The sequence below is a fragment of the Enhydra lutris genome, unplaced genomic scaffold (assembly GCF_002288905.1).
Source record: "Enhydra lutris kenyoni isolate GAN:26980312 unplaced genomic scaffold, ASM228890v2 scaffoldscaffold46, whole genome shotgun sequence".
Lineage (NCBI taxonomy): Eukaryota > Metazoa > Chordata > Mammalia > Carnivora > Mustelidae > Enhydra > Enhydra lutris.
In genome coordinates this window covers 14146098-14161987 of record NW_019154130.1, presented here as the reverse complement: position 1 = coordinate 14161987, position 15890 = coordinate 14146098, and the positions used below count along the sequence as shown (strand labels likewise).

Below are 15890 nucleotides of genomic sequence, written 5' to 3'. Positions count from 1 at the left end.
AGGAGCCCATATGATGGATGAAGAAATAGAGGTCCAGAGATGTTAAGTGACCAAGGTCACATATCTACCAAGCAGCAGAGCCTGGACTCATCCAGGTCCATCTGATGCTCAAGCCCTTGCTCTTACTCCCTCTCAATTCATCTGGGCTTTAAAAAATGCATTTGAAGATTTAGAGACATTTGAGTTAAGATATCAGGATGAAACAACATAAACAGGAATTGGACATTAAACATAAGACAACCTTCTCCTTTCTTGCTAACTAAAAAGATATTTTCTGGCACTTTCTAGGAAACCTAAGCCCTTGCCCAACCCCCACCCTCAGATTTATCTATTAAAAAAAAAATCAGGGATGCCTGGGTGGCTCAGTCGGTTAAGCCGCTGCCTTCGGCTCAGGTCATGATCCCAGGGTCCTGGGATGGTGTCCTGCGTCTGGCTCCTTGCTCAGCAGGGAGCCTGCTTCTCTCTCTGCCTCTGCCTGCAGCTTTGCCTGCTTGTGCTCTCTCTCTCTGACAAATAAATAAATAAATAAAATCTTAAAAAAAAATAAAATAAATTGATCCCCCAAAATGGTATGCTGGAGTTGGCTTCTACTGGCTCACAAGAACTGAACATGTGACCCTGTCCCCAGCCCCAGGGTCATGTTGGTAAGCCTGAAGTCAGCCATGGCTGGATGATGTCCATCATGGAAATTGACATTGTTACACATCATGGGTTTTCCTTCTTGGAGAACTGTTCTGTTTATTAAACATTTATTAAACATGTACCAGCATGCCATCAAACTAAAACCATCATCAGGAGCAAATGGTTCACTAGGAAAAAGCAAGCCCTAGCAAATACTCTGACTTCCCATGGGAATCTTTCTGGATGCATTTTTCTATCAGGCAGAGGTTCTGGTTCCTGTTCTGCTCTGATGGATCTCCGTGGATCCCTGATGGATTCTGCCCTGGCAAGTCACAGGGAGAGCCTCCATGACTCTCAGTGTGACCACCGTGTCTTTTTTTTTTTTTTTTAACCGCAGGTGAGTTTTTGGTCACATGCTGGGGACATTTCTAAAAAAAAGAAATAAAGAAAGATGCTTCATTTTTTATCTTCTCAATCCAAATCCTGCATTATATTCTTGCCTCAGTTTGGGAGAATGGATGCCCAAATGTTGGGAGGCCAAAGTGTTGCTGCTGGTAGCTCAGGGAGATGAAATGCTATTAGAAGTCTGCTGGCTGAGGGACTCTTTTCTTAGAATCTAAGCCATCAACTGTGAAAAAAAAAATTAGATGTTGCCTTGACCCAGAAATCCCATTTCTCAGAATCTGGCCAACAGAGATATTTTCAACTGGGTACAAATATATGTACGAGGGTGTTCCATGCAGTACTACTTGAAATGGCCAACACTTGGGAAAGACCTTAGAGTCCCCCTATAGAGAAATGATTATCTAAATTATGGTCTGCCCCTGCCATAGACCGTGGATAACTATTTCTTTATGAGGGATGGCATTCTGTTAAAGGATGATGGAAACTGTCAAAAGAATGTAGGATCTTTGTATGTGCCATTATGGAAAGATGTCCATGAGATATTTTATTTTATTTTTAAATATTTATTTATTTATTTTAGAGAGAGAGTGAGCAAGTGAATGGGAAGAGGGGCAAAGGGAGGGAGAGAATCTTAAGCAGACTCCCCATTGTGTGTGGAGCCCTATGTGGGGCTCAGTCTCATAACCCTGAGATCATGACCTGAGCCAAATTCAAGAGTCAGATGCTTAACTGACCAAACTACCCAAGTGCCTCCATAAGATATTTTAAAGGGGGAAAAGTAGAAAAATGTTCAATATTCAGGGTATGATGCCAATTCTGTTAAGAAAAAAGGGGGGGTATACTTACATAGATTCATAAGGGGAAGGCATTAGTTCTATAAGGAGGAAGTTCATACCTCAGACCTTTAAAGGGGGCTTTTTCTAAGAAGAATGAGTAATGTATGGGAAATGTCTTAAGCCTGTCATTTTCAAACAAATTCTTTGAGCCACATAGATATTTTGGAAATAACTGGGGTGTCTTGGTGGAGATGGGAGAGAGTTGGAGGGGCCCCAGTCCGCCAGGCCTCCCAACTTCCTGCTTTTACAGTTACATTTTAACAAATTTGTTTTACAGTATTGGGTTTCCATTAAAAAAAAAAGATTTTGGTGCTTTAAAAAAAATAATAGGGGTGCCTGGGTGGTTCAGCGGGTTAAAACCTCTGCCTTCGGCTTAGGTCATGATCCCAGGGTCCTGGGATCGAGCCCCGCATCGGGCTTTCTGCTCAGCAGGGAGCCTGCTTCCTCCTCTCTCTCTGCCTGCCTCTCTGCCTGCCTCTCTGCCTACTTGTGATCTCTGCCTGTCAAATAAATAAATAAAATCTTTAAAAATAAATAAATAAATAAATAAAAATTTAAAAAAATAATAAAGGTTATAAACCAGAGCACCAAGGGAAACTACAGTTTTCAGTTCATCTCAACCCCAAACATGGAATCAGTTGGAGTTACTAGTCTATCAATAGATGCATGATTTATAGTTCTGGTTGCACTTGATGTTAGTTTATCTGGGCTCTGGTGCAAGGGGTGAATTAGAGCAGGGGGTAGGGTAGGGGTTTGGGAGGTGGGTGGAAAACACCCTTAGGAGGATGGAATTAATTAAGATTTGGGAAGAGAAGGAAGGTTGAATTCAGCTGGGGGGTGGGCAGGGTGGTGAGAAAGAGGCCATTGTCAGTTTATTGGGGTGGGAGTTGAGGGAGTTCCCACTTATGGGGGAAGGGAACTATTTTTCATCACTCAGCATGGGATTTTCACAGAGCAAATCTTATTCCTCAGGTTAGGGTCCCTTACCATTTAGCACCATTCTTGGAGGCCTCATGACTCTCCATAAAGAGAGGCCTGCCTGTTCCTCGTCCACCCATGTGGGGGCAATGCAGCTCCTGCAACAGTGGCCTCAGGGCTTTTGCATGAACCCTCCCCTGAGAGGAGATGCACACCATTGGCTCTCATGAGCCCATATGACCTGTATGCCTTGTCTCTGAACTCACCCCTGTCTGGATCCCACAGAGCACATCAGGGATGTGTAACCCACCTACCAAAAACAGCAAAAGGGGGGGAAGAACAGATAAGAGGCCCGCCCCCATGACATAGTTTGCTGCTAGTATGGCAGGTTCGAGGGCTGAGACCTACTTTGGATTCCAGCAGGTGATCACGGGCTTCATGGTGTGGTGGGTGTGGTCGATAGTCAGGGCCTCCAGAAGCCAGTGGAGGGCACAGAGCTGGCGGAAGAGGGGCTCCCTGCAAAGACAGAGGTGGGAGGGGGGAGCACAGCGGGATCCTGTTGGAACTACGTCCTTCACAATAATAGGCACAGAGACAGTTGTGCTGGCTTTCCAGTTAGAGAGCTGTTGCTATGTTCCAGGCGTGGTATTTCCCGTTCCTCATCTCATCGAGCCTTTGCAGTGTGCCCATGAGGCATTCGTGGGCCCATGTTATAGATGACGTATGTGAGGCTCAGCGGAGTGAAGGAACGTGTGGCAGTTTGCTGACTTGGCAGGTGGCAGAACCATGATTTGATGGGGTGGGGAGATTTCTGTGTGGGACAGGAGAAACAATCGAGGGGTCCCCCAGCTAGAGGTCTTGTTTCAGGCAAAGTGAGTAGGTTGAGGGACATTTATATCCTATAGGTATCTGCCTGTTCATCTGATAAAAGTACAATAAATACACTAAGAGTGTCAAAGAGGGCTGGACACGCAAGAAAGCTGGATTTATTATAATCTTCCTCCTCCCCCCAATCAACAGATGGACCCGTTGTTTTAAATTTATAGGTCCTTTGCCTGAAAATGTAGCTGGATGTTGAAGAAAACCACAATGAACGTATTATTTGAAAAGTAGCTGAAACACTGTATATAAGCATATCTCACCTGTATTTTCTGATTTGGGGTGGCATCATGTATTACAGGGAGCCAGGCATTGAGTAGGGCACCTTACACACTTTATTTAATTCTCCCAACAACCTGCAGGGGTATGAATCGTTGTCCACATTTTAAAGAAGAGGAAACTAAGGCTCGGAGAGATACCGTCACTTTGTAGTAAGTCACACAGCTTGTGGGTGACGGAGGCGGGATCTGAATATCTCATTAAGTGCTCCCAACAACCCCATAGGAAGGGTACTGTTACTGTGCCCTCTTTGCAAGTGAGGGGCTTAGGTAAGGGAACTTGCTCAAGGTCACATTGCTAGGGCTGATGGGGATCTGAAGCTCTGTCTGTTTCACCTCAGAGTCTGTGCTTTCCTGGGTCCCAGCTCTGTCCATGGTGCTGACGAAGCTGATGCAGTGGTCACCTGGGGCATGGGCTCAGGAGAGGGTTAGCCTGCTGCCTGCACTTTTCCTGGAAACAAGGTCACCCCCTCCCTGCATGATCTCTCCTCTTACACTAATGGGTGAGATGCCTCCATTATGAACCTGTGTAATTGCTCTTCTCTGAAGTTGATCTTGATCAATAATCCCCAGGGTTCCTGCTGGGCCTGATGGGCAGAGGGGCAGGAAGGGATCCACCCTCTCTGCTTCCAGGAAGGCCCCACTCCAGAAGGTGGGGGCCAAGTGTGGAGCTGACCCAGGGCTGTCCCGGTGAATCCCCTGAGAGGCATCCCTTGGGGGTCTTAGGAAAACCATGGGGTCTTAGGAAAGCCAGGGTCGTCAGCTCTCTTTCTTCTGCTCTGGAGCCCTTCCTTCCTCCTTTCTTTCCATACATTGTTTATGAACACTTACTATTCCCTCATTTCTAATTTAAAGGTACTGCAAGCCTCTCCCCCTTCCAATTCTGGTCTGTCTTCCCCCTTAGCACCACCTGGGTCCTTACAGGTGCATTTCACAGCTCTGAGCACTGGGCCATGTCCAGCGTTTCGCCCAGAGCAGCAGCTAGCTCTGCCATGTGCCTGGCACCCCATGTTACCTTCACCATAACCGAGGACATTGAAAAAGTCCCTGCGACATGTCCCCTCTTCTGTTAACCATATAGAGCCCCTGCCAGCCTGGGCTTTGGGTTGTGTGGGGTGGAGGCTGGGAGGAAAGGATAAGCAAAGGGTGTTAATTGGTGAGGTGGGGTCTGCTTGGTCATGGTGGGTGTGAGGATGTGGGCATGTGAGCATCAGATTCATTTCTGCAGGTGACAAGCACAGGCATAAACCCAACTCTTCCCTTCCCTTGCTTAAAATCTTCAAACTCTCTACACTATCTGTTTTGGGCTAAATTGTGTCCCCCTCAAAATTTGTATGTGGAAGTCCTAACCTCTCCCACCCTGAGACCTCAGAATGAGCCCATATTTGGAGATGGAGATTTTGATGTGGTAATTGTATTAAAATAAGGCCCTAAACTAGTATCCAAAATCTATAAAGAACTTATCAAACTCAACACTCAAAGAACAAATAATCCAATCAAGAAATGGGCAGAGGACATGAACAGACATTTCTGCAAAGAAGACATCCAGATGGCCAACAGACACATGAAAAAGTGCTCCATATCACTCGGCATCAGGGAAATACAAATTTTGTGAGATACCACCTCACACCAGTAAGAATGGCTAAAATGAACAAGTCAGGAAACGACAGATGCTGGCGAGGATGTGGAAAAAGGGGAACCCTCCTACACTGTTGGTGGGAATGCAAGCTGGTGCAGCCACTCTGGAAAACAGCATGGAGGTTCCTCAAAAAGTTGAAAATAGAGCTATCCTATGACCCAGCAATTGCACTACTGGGTGTTTACCCTAAAGATATAAACATAGTGATCCAAAGGGGCACGTGCACCCGAATGTTTATAGCAGTAATGTCCACAATAGCCAAACTATGGAAAGAACCTAGATGTCCATCAACAGATAAATGGATAAAGAAGATGTGGTATATATATATATATATATATATATATATATATATATATATACAATGGAATACTATGCAGCCATCAAAAGAAATGAAATCTTGCCATTTGCGACGACATGGATGGAACTATGGGTATTATGGGTATTATGCTGAGCGAAATAAGTCAATCAGAGAAAGACAACTATCATATGATCTCCCTGATATGAGGAAGTAGAGATGCAACGTGAGGGGTTTGGGGGGTAGGAAAAGAACAAATGAAGCAAAATGGGATCGGGAGGGAGACAAACCATAAGAGACTCTTAATCTCACAAAACAAACTGAGGGTTGCTGGGGGTAGGGGGGTAGAGAGAGGGTGGTGGGCTTATGGACATTGGGGAGGGTGTGTGCTATGGTGAGTGCTGTGAAGTGTGTAAACCTGGTGATTCACAGACGTGTACCCCTGGGGCTAATAATACATTATATATTAATTAAAAAAAATTTTTTTTAAATGAGGCCCTAACTAGGGTGCACCCTAATCTAGTCTGACTGGTGTTCCTATGAGAAGAGGAAATTAGGACACATAGACACCTGTGATGCACGTGCTGGAAGGAAAGACCATTTGAGGACACAGGGAGAAGGAAGCCTCAGAAGAAACCAACCCTGCTGACAACCCCTGGACTTCCAGCCTCTAGAATGATGAGAAAATGAATTTCTGCCATTGAAACATTTCGTTAGGGCAGCCTGTTAGGGCAGCCCTGGGAAACTAACACACAGTCCCCTGTGAGACTCCAATCCATCTCACGTGCCTTGAGTCTCCGCACGGCCCCTCTTCTGTCATCTGCAACCTAGGGAAGTTCTGCTCAGTTGCTCAGGCTCACCACACTCTCACTTAGCACCTCCTGAGTTAAAATCCTACCTTTGCCACCTACTAGCTATGTGCTCTCGGTGAAATTACTTCACTTCGCGAGCCTCACTTTCCTCACCTATAAAATGGCAGGAATTGTTAGATTGAGGGTGAGAAGAGGTGGTTGGGACTGTTCTCTGCCCTGATATATATTTCTTTTCCTCTTCCTTCTCTGCCTCTCAGCTCAGATGCCCCCCCCCCAACCAGGAAGCCTTCCTTGATTTCTCCAGGTCTGGGTTACCCTCTCTTCCGGTGTCCTAAAGCATCCCATCTTTATAGCGTATCTCTTTGCCCCTACATTCCCAGTCCCTGCTCTACTGTAAGTATCTGTTTACTTGTCTCTCTAGCTCTGCAAGCTGCAGAGTCTTGTCCACTGCAGATTACTGCTGGGCACAGAGTAGGTTCAGTATATTGCTGGTTCCTGAATGGAAGGTGGTGGCAGTGAACTGGTTCAAATCTGACATTCTCTGGAGCTGATAACTTGGGCAAAATTCTCATCTGCAGAACCACTGAAATAATGAAGAGTAGTAACAACAACAACAACAACATAATAGCAAGCACGTCCCACAGAGCATTTACACTGTGCCAGCAGACTCAATGTCAAGTGCTCTACGTATGTTGACTAAGATCATCCCTGTGAGGATAGTATTATTGGCATCCCCATTTTGCAGATAAGGAAACTGAAGCCGTGTAACCTGTTCAGATTCAAAACAGCCAGCAAATGGCAGGGCTTGAATCTTAGCCCGGGCAGTCTGGTTTCTGAATCTGTGCTTTATCTATGATATTGATGTTGTCTCTTATCACCAGGGAGAGCCCTCCCTTTTCACTAGAATAGTGTCTCGTCCAATGGGTCTGGACTTTAGTCTCCATTTACAAGAAGTGCCTCATGAAAACTTCCATTTACAAGAAGTGCCTCATGAAAACCTGTTATTTATATATAACAGCTTTATTCAGAACTGCCAAAACTTGGAAAGAGCCAAGATGTCTTTCAGTAGTTGGAGGGATAAATAATCAGTGGTACATACACCCAGACAATAGAATATTAAGGGCTGACAAGAAATGAGCTCTCAAGCTAGAAAAAGACACGGAGGGGAAATGCCTATGGCTAAGCGAGAGAAGCCAACCCGAAAAAGCTACATCGTGTGTGATTCCAACCGTACGACATTCTTGAAAGGACAAAACTACAGAGACGGTGGGAAGATCAGTGGTTGCTAAGGGTCGTGGGGGAAAGAGGATGAACAGGTGGGGCACAGGTTTTTAGGGCCATGAGCACACTCTGTATGGCACTATGATGGTAGATACATGCTATCACACCCCTGTCCAAACCAACAGAGCGCACAACCCCCGAGTGAGTCCCAATGTAAACTGTGGACTTCGGCTGATGACCTTGTCAGTGTAGATGCATTGGTGGTAACACCCACACCCCTCTAGTGGGGGATGTTTGCTTAACGGGGGAGGCTGAGCATGGACAGGGCAGGGGTTATAAGGAGAGTCTCTGTATCTCCGACACACTTTTGCTCTGAACCTAAGGCTATTCTAAAAAAAAAAAAAAGAAGAAGAAGAAGAAGAAGAAGAAGTTTTAATGAAAAAAAAAAAGTGCCTCAGACCTGACAATTGTTCATCTCATGTGCAGTAAAATAAGCTGGGGTTGGGAGAGGAAGAAAGTCAGTCCCTGGAGACCCGCGCGATAGAAATCAGTACTGTCTCGTAACGACTGTATGTCTGGTCATAGCGCAGTGTTTTGGATTTTCCCAAATTAAAAGAGAAGGCATTTATTTTCTGAAGCGTGGGCCATAATAGATGAAAACACCGAAGGGGGGTGCACGGAGCTTGCTTCTGAAGTCCCCTTGTTCAGAACTCCAGGGGAGGACAGCTGAATAGCCCATTCTATCGAAACTGTCCTACCAGCCGGAATGTGAGTGGGCGGAGACATCCCTGAGAAGAAAGCGTTTTGTGCTTCTACCAAGAGAAATCGGAAAATGCCTACCAAGCCATTTACGCACCCCATGCCAGCTGCCGAGGACAGCCCTGGACAGGGCGCTGGCACAGCTCCTGTGGTTCCCTTGCTTATGGGAAGGTTGTGCAGGGCAGCCTGGCCTCTCAGAGAGGAAAGGAGGAGCTCTTTCTCATTTCTAGAGACCATCCTGCCCATGTTTTTATAGATAAAGATCAAGGCTCCCTTGACATGATTGAATTGATCCCTATACAGTCAATCCGGAATATTCAGCCAGTTTGGGGATCAGTTACCTTGGAGCGAAGGGACTGGCCAGGCTCTGATCTGTGTTGGCTGATGTGACAACTGAGGATTTGAGAACTGATCAGGCCTGATGCCTTTTGGTAGACAGAATACAGTAATGTCCCTCCCTGTATCTGTACACTGTACAATGTGACTTTGCATCTTCCTCATCAAGAGCTGGAATCTTTTCCCCATTCCTTGTATCTGGGCTGGCTTAATGCTTTGGCCAGTAGAATGTGGTGGAAGCAGCACTGTGTCCATTCTGAGCCTAAGCCTCAGGAGACTTTGGTGCTCAGGCTCCTGTTCTTGGAACCCATCCTGACTGCCCGGGCTAGGCTGCTGCATGATGAGAAACATGGGGCCCAGTTACTCTTGTCACCCTAGCAACCAGTCATCTAACAGACCTGTGAGTGATGCCAACCTAGATGGCCAGCCTCGTGCATACCCATCATCTAGGCACACAGACATGCACAAACCCTGGCAGGATTAGCCAAGCCAACCCCAACTGGCAGAACCACCCTGTTGACCTGTAGACTTGAGAGTAACAGGAAATGGTTATTGTTTCAAGCAACTCCGTTTTGAGGTATTCGGTAATATAGCAACAAATGACTGATACACTCACCGAAGGCAGCCAGAGCCTTTTAACAGCCAAGGAGAAGAAAGGGCAGCTTTACAAACTCTAGCCAGTGGGGGCTACTGTCTGTTTGCAAATAAAACTTTATTGGAACACAGCCACATCCATTCATTGCAACTTTCACGCTGCAATGGTGAAGTTAAGTAATTGCAAGAGAGACCATCTGGTCTGCAAAGTCTAAGGTATTTACTGTTTGTCCCTTTAGGAGAAAGTCTGCTGACCCCTGGTCTAGGGGGCGATAGACACCAACAACCACCACTGTTCATCTCTATCATCATCATCGTCATCCTGGCCTATCTAACAAACCTGGTTATAAAGATCTGATTTAGGAGTGAGGAGGTCAGAATTCCTGTTGTAAGAATTGGGGCAGATTCTGCCCCGCTCTGGGCTTCGGTTTCCTTATCGGGTCTTGAAGGAGGATGAGTTAGAAACTCTCCAGTTACTTCCAAGGCAGATTTAAGCCTCAGCTTGTTTAGACCAAATGAACCAAGGGTGGGGCCCAGGAATCTGCATTTTCCAGGCGTCATCTCCACTTCGGTCCTCGGAGGATCCACATGCAAGTGAAAGCTTAAGAACCACTGATCTACACCGTTTGCTTTTGGAAGGGTTGTCCACAGGAGAGACAGGCAGAAGGGCAAGTGTTTCCAAGGGACATGATGAGAAATTGCAAAACCTCTTTTTGCAAGGAGGTGTTTTAAGATCATCAAGTTCAAGTTGCCAGTTGGAAAGTCCCTGAACAAATGAGTTGGACTTCTCGATCAAGAGATCGAGAGATCGCTGTCAAGAATCCAGTCATAAGGTCAATGGAAGGGGAGGAGCAGGAAAGTAGGGAGTGGACTTACCAAAAGCTGGAATATTAGGGAGGGATATCGAGGACAATACATTGTTCTACTCTTCAATACATGAGACTTGGCTCTCCAAATATATCACGAGCTCCTCAGAGGCTCGTACTTTCTGTGTAGTGCCTGGTGACGAGTGTTTGGGCTGTGAAGTCAGACAGACTTGGCTGAAAACCCCAACACAACACCACGCTGAGCTCTGTGACCTTGGGCAGAGGAGCACACCTCTCTGATTGTTGCTTTCTCATCTGCAAGGAGGGTAATAATATACCTATATAACAGGGCTGCTGGGAGAACCGAATGAGATATGCCTACAGAGAAGTCAGTAATGTCAGTATTACTGTGCACCCCTTAGGGACCTAATAAATACTTGACAGTTGAGCAGACAGAGAAGTCTACAATCCATTGTACCATTTTCATTGCCCTAGAGCCATGTGTCTTAACATGGCCGGGAGCGGGGAAGATACGGGGGGAGAGGGTGGGCATGATTTTGCCCCCCCCACCCCGGGTGGGCCATTTGTCAACATCCAGAGACATTTTTGGTTGTTACAACTCACAGGTGGGGAGCCACTGGCTTCTAGTAGGTCAAGACCAGGGATGCTTCCAAATACATTACAGTACATGGGACAGTCCTTCACGACAAAAAATTTACTCCTCCCTACATGTGAGTAGTGTAGAGGTTGAGAAACCCTGCCCTAAAGTCAAAAACTTCTGTCTTTGCACCTGAAATCTTCCAATTGAACAGGGCTAACGAACACAAAAGAAAGCACTGGGTTTGGAATTCTTTGGAATAGACCCAAGGGGAACAAGATGCCCAGGTTTTTAGAAAGCCAGAGTGGGGGCGCCTGGGTGGCTCAGTAGGTTAAAGCCGCTGCCTTCGGCTCAGGTCATGATCCCAGGATCCTGGGATCGAGCCCCGCATCAGGCTCTCTGCTCAGCAGGGAGCCTACTTCCCTTCCTCTCTCTCTCTGCCTGCCTCTCTGCCTACTTGTGATCTCTGTCTGTCAAATAAATAAATAAAAATTAAAAAAAAAAAAAAAGCCAGAGTGTTCTTTGTAGAGGGTTGATTAGCCCCTGGTACACCATGCAATGATGAGTCCGTGGTGCCTCGGGTCAGGAGACAGCAGGTGCTTCTCTGGGAAATAGAGCTCCTTGAGTTTTGGGGAAAACATGTCCCCTGAGCCCAGGCTGACACATTGTTGCACACGCTCAGGGAGGCTGCGGACGGATTTTATCAGGCTTTGCAAACTATTTGACAGTAGGGCGTCTGGCTTGGGAAGGAACGGAATGACTCAGTCCCAGCTGATTTGCCACTTAGCTGTAAAGCACCGTGTCTGCTTTTCTGTTATTTTTGTATGCCAAATGGCGTTGCCAGCTCCAGGCTCCATGTCCCTTTCAGGAGGACACGGGAACAGCTCAACCGTTTCCCAGTGCCTCGTTAGCCCCTTGAGTCATTTCACCTTGGCTTCCGTTGATAAGCTAGCGAGGCAGACGAGGCAGAGGAGGGACTACTTACACGTGAGCCTCGGGCAGCGAGGGCAGGATGATACAGCTGTGCACGGGGATGAAGGGGCGAATGAATCCAGCGCCCGTCTTCTTAACCTTCTCGTCATCGTATGTGCTGGTGTTGGAGGAGAAGCAGAAAGAGAAAAACAGAGTGAGCAAAGAGCAGCAGTTGAAAAAAAAATTTTTTTTTTAAATTTTATTTATTTATCTGAGAGAGAGCACACAAGGCAGGGGAGGAGCAGAGGAAGAGGGAGAAGCAGGTGTCCAGCTGAGCAGGGAGCCCGATGCTGTGGGTCTCAATCCCAGAACCCTGGGATCATGACCTGAGCCGAAGGCAGACGTTTCACCGACTGAGCCACCCAGGCGCCCCGAGGAGTGGCCGTTTCAAATACCTTCTTCTCTTGCCAGGGTTTATATGGCAGATATGATTGGGCGCCTACTATGTGCCGGGCAATAATTCCAGCTTAAGGAATACGGCTTCTAGGTGCAGCCAGTGAACAGATCGTATGAGAACCCTGTTCTCCTGGAGCGTATTTCCTAGCGGAGGAGCAAAGAGAATTAGCAAGATAAGTGGGGAAATGTTGTGGTATGTCAACAAAGATTAGGGGTGGGTATGTTTTCTGAAAAGGCCAGGTAAGTATTTATGACTTTGTTGGACATGCAGTCTATGTCGAAACTACTTAGTAGAATGAAAGCAGCCATCGGCCTATGGAAACAATATGTAAATGTCAGTGTTTCAGTAAAACTTTATTTATAAAACCAGTCTAGGGGCTGGATGTGGCCCATGGGCTAGAGTTTGCTAACCCTGCTGTACTAAATAGACATGCTCTGGGGAATAAAAAACAGAAAGAGAATTCAGAAGGGCTGGGAGGGGTGGGAATTGCAATTTTAAATAGGGTGATGAAGGGAGGTGTCACTGAGAAGGTGACATTTGATAAAAATTCTGCAGTGCATAAAGGAGCGAGGCATTCAGATGTCTTGGGGCAGTGCATTCTGGATAGAGTGAACAGCAGGTACAAATGTCCTGAGGTGGGGCTGTGTTTCAGAGACAATAGGGAGGTGAGGGGGAGGAGGAGGGAGAGAGAACAGAGCCTTGCAGATCACTGGGGGACTTGGGCCTTTTCTCTAAATTAAAGTAAAGGATTTTGAGCTGAGAGAAGACACGTCTGACTTGCATTCAGAAAGGATCCTTCTCACTGCTGTTTTGAAAATGGTCTATGGTGGGGGTGGAGAGCAAGGACAGAGGCAAGGAGACCTGTTAGGGGTGTTGTAATAATTCCAGCCTGAGAGAGGAAGGTGGCTTCAGCTTGGCCATGGGATCCTGGCCATGGAGACAGTGAAAAGTAGCAATGAAGGTATGAGACATAGGCAAGGAACTGCCTGGAGTTTGTGGCTCCTGTTTCTGGTCCTTTCCTTAAAGAGGCTTCATCCAACTCTACAGATTGCTGACTCATTGGTTGGTCGAATCAGCCAGGAAATGTGGGGATCTCAAACTTTAGAAGCGGATACAAGCGTGCCCCCAAATTTCAGCCATAACCAGTCGTGCCCCCACAGCCAGCAGGCAGGCTGCTGTGGGAAACCAGAACCCCATGGTCTGCCCCATTGAGAATATGGAGAATATGGAAGCTTCCTGTCAAGCCAGATACCATCTGGGAAAGGGAAGGAGGGGACTTGCTTAGAGAAGGGAGACATAGCCCAGACAGGCAGTTCATCTTTGACATCACTGGTCATTTGCCCAAAAAAGACCGTTAGAAAATGAAATAGAATAGTTACATTTAATACCATATTAAAAAAATTTTTTTCTCCACCATCATGGAGCAAGTCCTTTCAGTTATAGAAAATAGTTTCTTTTTTTTTTTTTTCCTTTCTAGCAGGCCTTAGTCATATATATATATGTATTTTTGCCCATGACCAAGTTTAGCCCATGGACACATTTTAAGAAGCCTACTGTGTGTGTAATGGAATCAATTGTATTTTAAAACTGTGAGATTTCACATAAAAATGGAGATGTTTTCGTTCTGAAAACTTGAAAACTCTTGCTCCTCTGGGCCTGTGTTCTGGCTGGCTAGAGTCAGGTGGGGCCCACGATCAAGGTCGCTGCCCGCTTTACATGTGGTGTGGGCTTCTCGGAGGGTTGCCGGAGACTCATGCACATCTGGCTTCTCACTCCTCATCAGCCTTCTTATTTCCTGCTACGTGTGAATTCCCTTTGGACCTTTTACTTTCTGAGTCTCAGTCTAAGTACCTTCATTGATTGAATCACTGATGGGTTCCCTGTTTCATTCATTTCCACCTAGATTTATTGAACGTCTCTGGATGGCTGGAGGCTGTGGACCCAGCAATGAATGAATGAGATAGACCCAGCCTCTCCCCTCCGAAGCTTAGAGTCTAGGGGCAGAAACAGGTATAACGAAACATGCAGTGGCAATGAGGCTGAGCGGAAGAGTGTATGGTTCTTCGATAGCACAAAATAGGGAGTTTGGCTGAAAAGGAGCCAGGGAATACTTCTTGGAGGAGATCGTGGCCATTTAGAACCACAAACCCCATGTTTTTTGACTCTCTTCCAAGGGAGAGATGGCCCTACGTACCCTTCCCCGGAATCTTGGTTTTGTGAGTGGCTGAGCTATTAAAACGTGTCTGTCAAAAGCAATTGGCGTGATGCCCATTTTTGGGCCTAGGCTCCATGAACTGGCAGCTTCTCCTTCTCGTTTCTCAGGATGCTCACTGTTAGCGTCCAGCCATGGGCATGCTGTGAGGAAGCTGGCAGCCTGAAGCTCGTAGGGAGAAGCACCATGGCTGCTGGGTCTCAGCCCTAGCCGAGCTCACAAGCTGACCGCCAGCTCCGAGTGACCATCTGTGTGGACGCACCGTGTTGGAAATGGACCCACCAGCTAGTGGTGCTGGAGACAGTCCTTGCCCATTCGCCCAGCTCAAGCTGCAGAGTTGTGAGTGAAATAAAGGTTTGTTGCCTTGAGTTCTTAAATTTTGGAGCGGTTGTTCACATCAGCAGAAACTGGAACAAACAGTGAGCTAAAATCTGAAGGTTGAATAGGAATTAAGAAAGTGCATGGGACAGGGGAAAGCCCTCCAGTGGGGGGGCATATCATGAGTGCAGAAGTAGGTGAAGTGTGTGTGGCTGGGGCAGGGGGAGAAAGAGAGGACTAGCCCATCCAGACTCTTGTGGCCCTGCTCAGACTTTGGTCTTTATCCTTTTAGGAATGGCAGCCAAAAACCCCATTTCAGCTTTAAGCTGAAAGCAACTTATGTCTTGAGAAGATCACTCTGATTTTGTGCGGGGAATGAGGCTGAGGTAGGACAGAGGAGGTGGCATGGGGACACACATTAGGAATTTACCTTCCTCCCGAGAATTTGAGGACGATCCTGGGGTCACAGAGTTAACTGAAAAACAGGACCAGAATCTAGGTCCCCTGATTTCCATTTCCACGCGCTCTTTATTCAGCCCTAGAGCTGAGGAGCCAGAAGCAAATACATGGGCTTGCCCCTGTGGGGCAACTGTGTCCCCCAGTGGTTTGGACTACTTAGACATTAACCCAACTGTTCCAGTCCTTAAGCTCTGGTTTTCTGTCCTCCTTCAACCAGGATAACAAGAAAAATTCCACCCTTGTTTTTTTTCCCACCTTTTCAGCTAAATCTGCAACTGAAAAACGAGGTCATTGAGCACGGTGGGAAAGACTGCTAGCAGGCAGAAATCTTTCGGGACATGCTTGATTTTCTTTTTCCCTTTGCCTACTTTGTCAGACTTAAAACTTCTGTCTAAAAGAACTTATCCTATGGTCTTGGATCCGCGGGGTGGGGATGGGGGCGGTCGGGGTGGGAGAGTGGAGTAATCCCTATCGCTTTTATAATGCGCAAGATCAAATACCTTGTTAAAAAAGTATTATAAATGAACACTTGTCT

General features: G+C 46.7%; 1 protein-coding gene across 1 annotated transcript in view; it reads right to left on the bottom strand.

The window, feature by feature from the left end:
- LOC111156433 (coiled-coil domain containing 60) overlaps positions 1-15890 on the bottom strand; it is a 161637-nt gene that overhangs the window by 33597 nt on the left and 112150 nt on the right. Inside the window, exons 4-5 of the mRNA XM_022517337.1 lie at positions 11983-12087; positions 3189-3296 (exon numbers count right to left, since the gene is read on the bottom strand). Coding sequence (XP_022373045.1) covers positions 3189-3296; positions 11983-12087 — 213 coding nt within the window. The remainder of the gene's footprint in view (positions 1-3188; positions 3297-11982; positions 12088-15890) is intronic.